General features: G+C 42.0%; 1 protein-coding gene across 2 annotated transcripts; it reads right to left on the minus strand.

The window, feature by feature from the left end:
- Window positions 1-8,725, minus strand: frrs1a (ferric-chelate reductase 1a). Of its 2 annotated transcripts, none has more exons than XM_085804704.1 (16): window positions 8,477-8,725; window positions 7,980-8,122; window positions 7,763-7,857; window positions 6,746-6,893; window positions 6,509-6,625; window positions 6,340-6,411; window positions 6,055-6,153; window positions 4,949-5,099; window positions 4,408-4,521; window positions 3,998-4,113; window positions 3,772-3,858; window positions 2,802-2,899; window positions 1,720-1,778; window positions 1,496-1,639; window positions 1,354-1,412; window positions 1-528 (listed from the first exon to the last, which is right to left on the minus strand). In XM_085804704.1, exons 1-16 carry the CDS (start codon window positions 8,679-8,681, stop codon window positions 436-438), a joined length of 1,800 nt encoding a protein of 599 aa, XP_085660830.1. In that variant the 5' UTR covers window positions 8,682-8,725; the 3' UTR covers window positions 1-435. The 2 variants fall into 2 exon arrangements, with proteins under 2 accessions (XP_085660830.1, XP_085660829.1); XM_085804703.1 differs by having other exon boundaries at window positions 6,509-6,619; window positions 6,740-6,893; window positions 8,477-8,724.
- Between the last annotated feature and the right edge of the window lie 362 nt (window positions 8,726-9,087).

Below are 9,087 nucleotides of genomic sequence, written 5' to 3' on the forward strand. Positions count from 1 at the left end.
ATGTTAAAGCTTTTCATTTGATGTTATAAGGTCATTGCACAAGATTTGTTCACAACTCTGTGATTTTCAAAAAATGAATAGGATGATAACCAACATGGTATGAATGAATTCATACCACTCTCGGCTGAGTGTATAGTTCAGGTGAAAGGAAATTATTTAAAGACATTAATAGTGTTTCTTTTCATAAGTTATTGAATGATCTCCTGTGGTGCTACTATCATTGATAAAAGCAACAGGAAAGAAATAGTCATTGTAAACTAACTAAATACACAAATAGAACTAAACTGAATAAGAACAGAACAACAGCAAACATACAGTTCAAAGATTTGATTTCAAAATATAAAAAATCTCCTCATTCTCAGGTTTCCCTTCCCTTTGAATTATAGCCTACACTGTAATTGTAGTGGTCCAAGTCCTGGAAGGTTTAAGCAGTTGTCAGATTTCAGCAATAGAAGACAACAAGGTCACAAGGAGACCAGAGTTTCCCAAAGCCAGGACAGCCAAGATGACAGACTTCATGAAGGAGCCCTGAAACAGAGAGCACACTTCCTTTGTCAGTCTAGGCTCTTGCATGGCTAATGCCCCAGTGTCAACATCCACATTTAAGATACTTTTGGTGGTGACTTGACAGATATCTGCCTCATCTGTTGTCTCTATTAAACTACAAAATGTAACTTTGAAACGTTGTTTAAATGAACAAATAGAGTTGAGAGTGTTTGCAGTTCTGTTGAGCAGCCGATGACATTAAGAGCATTCTCTACAAACTAAATTGTTGATACTGTCATAGGAGAGACACATATGAAACCAACATTCATCATGGTTCAGTAAGTAAAACAGATGAAACACATTAGCCACTCAGTAATTCAAGATAGACATTTTCAAGACAGCATAAATTCACATGAATGAGCAAGGTGTCAAATCATTTAGGCATAATTCAATTGTGAAATTTGTACACAGGTCAGTTACATTTTTACAAATTAGAGGTCCTGATGAATAGGAACAATCAGACCAAAAACACTGTCAGCATAAAAGTAATTCTAAATGAATGATATTAATTGGCATTAAGAATAATGAATGTAAAAATGTGTCCAGTGGGAATAAACATACCAATTTTGATCTTTATCCATTTGAAATATAATTTCAGTTTTCTGTTGCACTGTGAGCATAACATAAAGCAGCATGCACAATAGCAGGCAGGTAAATGTCTGTTTAACTGTTTTAGTTGAAAATGTGTTAGATGTGTTGCTTTGTGAACAGTTGTCACTCAGTTTAAAACACAAAAACAACTGAACTTATTTAATGGACACAAAATGAAACACAAATCTGTTGAGGAAGCATGAAGTGGGTACCCACCCAGTAACTGAGCTCCGATTGGTCAGGAAGAATGGCCTGTTGCTCATCTGACCCCAGAGCTGTAGGTCAAACAACAACAACATTAAAATCACCCTAACACCCCTCTCTGAGTTCACTTTTAGTTTCATGAAAGTTTCCTTACATTTCCTCTTGTGGTAGTGTTTGTGGATCAGGAGGAGGAGCCTGAACGAGGCCAGCCATGCCACATAGCCAATCAAAACATGTGTTGCCCACGCCTGGGGGAGGAGCAGTGATGACTGTTGCGTACCCAGGAACATGGCCGCCACTGTGGCCACACAGAGAATGCAGTGTAACTTTAAACAGCCAGGCAGGATAAACAGAAGATGAAAGGTTCTGTGGACTCACCTGCTATGATCTCAGTCACAGAACCCAGTCCCCAGTGGGCCCAGTTAAAGATAAACCTCCTACGTAGAGACAAATAACACCAAGGTAATAATACTATATGTATACATTTAAAGACTGGCATTAGCACAACTGACCATTCCGACAAGGCTTTCAATAAGGAAATGTGCGTTACTCAACAGGTAGTCTGGCCTGACGGAAGTGCGTTGCTGCGATTAGCCTCTGATTGGTCGGAACGAGCCACCCGGCGGAAGTCCCGCCTCCATGCTGCAGCTTTCACAGTCCGCCAGGTAAAGGGAAACATCAACAAACAACAACAGGAGCCGAACCATGGATCCGTGTCATGAACCGAACAGAAGAATACATATCTGTCAGTGGTTGCCAACCGCCCTTAAACCGAACAAAATAATAAATATCCGTCGACGGATGCCGACCGTCGTTACACTGCGGACCGAAATCCAGTTTCCAACCGGCAATATTTTGCAAGCGCGCCGTTGCTATGGCGTTGCTACGGCGCCGACCACAATGATTGTGACTGGTTGAAAGAATTCCAAACGGCCGGAGCGTTTTTTTCTCTGATCGCAGAATCATAGGCGGAGCAGCCAGACTCTCCTTCTTTTCTGGAGGAGGGTCTGGCAGGCGAGACTACTCAACAGGTGACTCCCTCCCACTTATCTGGACTCTCTCTATCTATGTATCTGGCCTGTCTAGCCTCTACCTGGTCTTTTTACTAAACTTAACCAACTCCTTTCTTCATTGCCTAAGCCCAACCAGTGCAAAACCTTTTAGGGGAAAAAAACGCTATTAAAGGAATTGTCAGAAAGGCAGGATGTTTAAAAAAAGAAAAAATACCGTCATTCCGACCATAGGAGGCAAGAATTGTCGGAATGATAGAATATTAAGTGTTGCCAATTAGACAAAAGACCTATGTCAGACTGGTGGGATGTCGGAATGGCGGTTGCCCCCCCACTTGCAAAGTAGCTTCCCAAACAGACTTATCTGAGTCTGGTTCGGAGTGGGCAGGGCATAAGGCCTGATCCAGGTTTCTCAGTCAGGAAGATAAATAACATGTAAACAGTGATTACCTGTGAGAGTCTGGAGATGGCCTGAACACAGCCAGTACTGGCTGAAGCAGAGACAATGCCACAACACAACAGCCAAGGTAGGGATGGACACCTGCATGCTGTATATTTACAGCAGACCATGTTAAAAATGTAAATGGTGAGAAAGAAAAGCCTGTGATAAATAACATTCACTAATTGTAATTTCATGCACAGATCCCCACAGATTTCTCACACATTATTCAACCAGGCTGTGATAAAAGTAGCTATCTAGAACTGGAGAATAACACTGGCCCTGTATCTAACCCAGCAAACTTGACTCATTTGTTCAATAACCTGAGCTGCACAGAGTCATGGTTACTTTTCTGCTGCTCTGTGTGAAAGTGGCTTTATAAACACACTGCACTGCACCACTGCAGAATGTGGAATACATGACCCCAGATGGTATAATCATACGAACCAGTTTCACCCATTACATAATGATGATGTCTGAGCACATGTATAGTATCTGTCCCTTTTTAAACCCATGGTGTGTGTGTGTGTGTGTGTGCGTGCGTGCGTGCGTGCGTGTGTGTGTGTGTGTATGAGGTGAAATCAAAGCCAAAACAACCGGAAAGACGCGCAGCGACATGTGTGCACGCATGGTTACTTTGTTACGCGTGCGTGCGTGCGTTGTTACGCGCAGGTTGTATTTTACGCGTAGTGTGATTACAGGCGTGCAGCAGCCATCACGCGTGAACGTGCGCGTGAACGGGGGGCCATTATAAGTCAATGAGGAAACTACATTACACGTCAGGCGCTGTCTGCTGCACAGGCGTCAAAGCACGCGGGTGTGACACGTCCAGTTGATAGGTGCGCACGTAATATGAGACGATTGTACCGGCATAGTGTGTGTGTGTGTGTGTGTGTGTGTGTGTGTGTGTGTGTGTGTGTGTGTGTGTGTGTGTGTGTGTGTGTGTGTGTGTGTGTGTCTGTCTGTCTGTCTGTCCCGTACCTTGCTCCAGCCTTTCCTGTAGAAGAATGGCAGGCAAAAGGCCACAACAGTGAGAGTCACAGTCAGCATCAGTAAGCCTCTATGAACCTACATACAATAGTACGTATTAGCATCATCAAACCTCAATGTGTGTGTGTGTGTGTGTGTGTGTGTGTGTGTGTGTGTGTGTGTGTGTGTGTGTGTGTTAGTGTGTGTGTGTGCATGGTCACAAATGCACAACGTCTACCTGGAACCAGAGTTTCTGACCGAGCAGAGTGCGATTTGGCCAGTCACATTTATAGAAGCTGGCCACGAAGGTCCCAACACTCCCAGTCAGCATCCATGCTACAAGCATAAGCGCACCTGGAGAGGTAAAGCAGAAATATTACAGAAGTGACAGTGAATGCATCAGCTCCTCATTCTGCAGATATTCAGTGAGATTGAAAACCCTTTTAACAGGGAAACAATAGGAGAAAGCTCAGGGTGGGCAACAGAGGAGGGATCCCTCACCCAACATGTGACATAGATGTTGTATACAGACAAGAAAACAGTTTATTACACAGAATATGGAAAACATAGAAATGTTAACAAGAACTGATGAAGGCAGCAATGCAGGCGGCGGTTGGTGCACATGTAGACTTTAAGAAGTGAGCCTACCATGCATTTTCATTATCATGGGTCCTCGGGAGCCTTTAAGAACCTCAGCATGGCCAGTGATGTGTATTTTGCAGGTAGAAACTAATGGTTGCCGACTATGTTTCCTTACTTTACCTGGAGGACACAAAAAAGGGAGTTTGTTAAATTACTACATTACCCAGGACATTCAGCACAGGGTTAGTGTCAGCCTGCTTTTTTCAGCTTTATCTGACTGTCTGAGATTCTTACAACACCAGTCAAACAGTATTTTTGTTTGACAGGTGTTAGATAAAGCTGACAACAGCAGGCTAACACACACCCTCTGAACCAGTGACCACTGTTAAATCTAACTGCAGCCATAACAGAAATTACAATTAATGACATCCTGTTGTTCACTGACACCCATTTCAAGAGTTTCTGCTGATCAAACTGTCCTGTGACACAATAAAGCTATAACAGACTGATAAGAACTCAAGACTCAAACAAAGACACAGAATGACTGCCAGAACATCCAGGGTCAGGTCAGTGAGTTCAGAGTCAAGGTCATCTGTATATCTCTTACCATACTGAGCATGTCCACTGGTTAGAAACAGGAAGTACTCTTGGTCCAGATCATACCGGTCTGGTTCCTGACTGTTCATTCTGACTGGTCGGCTGAACCTGCATTGGATCAATCCATCTGCTAGCCGCCATGACACTGAGGATATTCCAGACTAAACACACATTCACACAGAGGAGGACAAAAACATCACGTTGGTGGGTTGGGGCATAAAATCAAATGTCTAGTTGGACTCATGATGTGGTTAGCTGAGCTAGAGACAAGAAGCAGCTATGGCAGGGGAATAGTGTCCCTTCTTACATCTCCTGAACCACAGCCTCAGGTTCCTACATCTCCATTTGTGTACAGATCGAACAAACATGATATTGAGTTATTACTGGTCAAAAATTATACTTAAACACAAATGATCTACTGTATTGACACTGTTTGTGTAGTTTCCTACCAAAATATTTTATAGCACCATAATCACAGATTAAAGATGTCAGTATTTTTATATGGCATGTTTAGATTCTCAGCACCTGGTCCATATTTTACACTTTTCCAGGATGTGCTGATCCAAAGGATGATAGGCCTATTGCCTACTTGCGGATTTACAAACCAAAATCCATCTCATTGTGGTTTTACATTTCCTCTTTCAGTCTTCTCTCTGGAGTTCAGTTATCCAAGTACCAGAGAAACATTCAGAGAAACCAGTGAGTGGACTTTGAACATATGGCTGAGAGTGACTGTGTTGTTGTGACACAAAGTTACAGTCCTGACAACCTTTTGAAACTTTCTTAATTCAAGTTGTGTGTATTTTTCTGCATTTGCTTTGCTTTATATTCAAAGATCAAACATCCTCCTCTATGGATATTTATTGTTATGGAAAAATGTGGTATAGTTTAACATTTTTTCAGTCTTAAACTCTTTCCCTAAACTGAATAGCAGGTGGGAATCTGGGAATTGTATAAATATCACAACCAGGCTCAAGCTCACTGTTTCCCTGTGACTATAAACTAGGCTAAGCTAAGCTAAGCTAAGCAACCCACATCCAGACATCCTGTTCATGTCACAGTTTTATGATTCATCCAGACAACATGTGTAGTGGTTGAAGTGTTTTCATTTGTCACCTCTGTCTGGTCATCAGGGTGTGTTCGTCCACTAACGAAGGCAGCACTCACTGACACTGTGTCTCCATCTTTTACACACATATACACATCATCATTGCCCTGCACACAAAAACACACACACACACACACATTCAAAACATAAAATATATGTGACAAATAACAGTGTCATAACAGGAACACAAGTTGTTCTCATATAAGATCGAAGCAAAAAATAATAATTCAGCCCACTCTGAATCAGCCTATACATTACACGCTATTTAGGATTATAATAAGAAACCAATTTACCATCCATGTGTCCAAGGACAAAGCAAATGAAATATATCCCTCTGCTGGGCCACTTAGCTCGAATATCACAGACTGTGGAGAACAGTGATTATTGTTCTGTGAATAAAGATATAGCAACATGTATAGTAACTGTATGGGTAGCCTACATTAAATACTTATAATGTCAAACCATTTTGTCCGGTCCCTCTGTGGCCATGGACAAAAAGAAGCAGTTAGGATCTTGTGGATCACAGCCTGGAGGGTCTAACAGGCAGGACTTTGACTGGCCACAGCTGCCAGACTGGAACTATAACAAGAAGGAAGAGGAGATTGTATGTTATGCTTATGTTTGACTCAGTTCACATCTTTGTTCATTGATCACTTCATGTTCAGGAAATGTCACAACTGTTTACACTGGAACACTCACAGGTCCTGGAAGGATGGAGGGTGTGGTCGTCTGTATTGGAGGAGTTGTGGAAGTGGGCGGAGTTGGACGAGGTGTGACTCCATGGAGATAAATGACTGGTCCAGGCAGCTTCACCCAAAATGTATCATAGTGGGTCACTACAGTCACTCTGGATAAAACACCAACAGACTGATGAAACGAAAGAAGGAACTTGGAGCACACGAGTCACTGGTGATGCGAGTAGTTTACTTAGTGCAAAGCAACAAGACCAACGTTTCGACGTACAACATCTTCATCAGGGTCAAAAGGCCAACAGACTGATATCAGAAAGATGTCCACACACAAAATGTACTTCACTGTACAGGTTCTGTAAGGAAGTCAACCTGGTTTCTTAAATCGGGTCTTTTATTCTGTGTGAAAACTTCACACACAGGAAATGCTTTCACCCATAAGAATTCAATCTCTGTTTCTAAAATTTAGTCAAAGTTTTCAACCATTTCACATAGGTCTTAGTTGTCCAACCACATTGTATTCATATAGTATTGCATTTGAAATGAATGATCAATAGTTGTGCAATTTTAAAAAGCCTAGTTTATGAGACTATGGACTTGTCTGAAAAGATGTAAATGTTCCCTTTTTACTGGCGCAGGAGAAACTTGGGAGAGGCTACAGCCATCAGGAAGTTCTGTGTGAAACTGAGGAGCAGCCGGAGAATACTGACGTGGTTTTAAGCAGGAGAGGAGACTTCATCCTCATTCAAATGTGCTCTCACATATACAGTACGAAGAATATTCCAGCCAGTTCAGAATAAACTCCAGTCACTGTCTCTTGCCAGGCTCAGATGAAGAAAGGGTAAATAAATGTTCATGTTGCTTGGTGCAGCCGATAACTTTGCACTTGGGCTGCTTTACTGTCGCTGTTCCGGAAATCAGCTGATCAGGATGGGCGCAGCTTGAGTTGTCTGTCTGAACTACGTAGCTCTGCAGGCTTTGCATCACTTTAGCTTTTAATTAGCATTTAGAAAGTGATGAAACTCACAAGAACTGAACCTCTTTGGGAGCATCATGAGGAGCTCTCCAGATGACAGTCACCTCTGTCAGCCTGAAGTCACTCGTATGGCTCACTGCTGAACCCTACACACAGACACACATGCACACACATACATGTTAAATTTTAAATATGCTTTGTGAAATATTCTTGGATTCTGATCAATAAGAGATCAAAAATATATGTATCATATTGTGTGCATGTACACCTGTTGCTTATTGCATGTAAGCAGCTGTGTCCTGCTGGGATTGGTAAGGGTGAAGGTGCCAGTGGTAGATGCTGAGCCCTGATTGGTTGCATTTCTTGCCTCGAGCAGGAAACCCTTAAAGTATGATGTTCCAGACAGAATGACTGAAAAGTGTTTTTAAAAAGGTATTATAAAAAACATGAATTAATGTAAGTACAGTCTGCGTTTATCAAAAGTAATAACATATCAACCTACTGTTAGACATTTAGAATTGTGTTTTGAGGTAGATTTCATACTTCAAGTTGCATTTTGAATTATTCAATCTAAAGTGAAGCTCCCATTCCTGCCATCACTCCCATGTTAATGAAATCCTATTCAGGGAGTGATGAGCTCAGAGCCTAGAAACCAAACTCTAAATGTATGAAGCTGCAATATACATTTGAATCGTGAGTTGTCTGACTGATAAATGATATTGGGTTTGGTTGAAACATTTCTTTGTGGCTGACAGTTGTCAGTACCTTGGATGTGATCTCCAGAGTTGAAAGTGGTGGTGTTGGTTTTTAGGTGGTAAGGACTGGGAGTGGTCTGACCATGGGCGCCATGGTGGGGCTCCATGCTGCCACAGACTTTGGTGACCTTGCCATTGGCATAGCAGCCGCCTGGCACCCAATAACACACAGAGACAGAGACAAAGAAGAGACAATACAAGCCAATGGAAGACATTTACAGCAAGAAGTGTGAGCTGTCACAGGGTGTCACAGGGCATCTGAAAGACAGAAAACACCACAAACAAATCTATTATTGGACAACTCTGTGTTTTGTTAAAGCAACTAATTTACCTCTTTTGGTTTATTTGAAGTGATGATCTGTAAGAAGACTGAGTTTCTGAATACAGGCGAAGAGAGGGCTGGTCAAACTGCTGAAGAAGTTAATAGAGTCTGATAGAAAGCTGTCAGAACACACAGTGCTCTACAGTTTGTTATGTATTTGGCAGCAAAAGAGACTAACACAATATTAGACAGGTGGTCATAATGTTATGGCTGATACAGCAACTTTATGACCAACAGTAAGCTTCTCATCACACTTCCTTTAGTTGTTTTACTGAGTAGGACAACAGTGGAAAATTGCT

This window comes from Trachurus japonicus, chromosome 17 (genome assembly GCF_045865225.1).
Source record: "Trachurus japonicus isolate A0001 chromosome 17, Traja_1.0".
In the NCBI taxonomy this organism is placed as follows: Eukaryota; Metazoa; Chordata; class Actinopteri; order Carangiformes; family Carangidae; genus Trachurus; species Trachurus japonicus.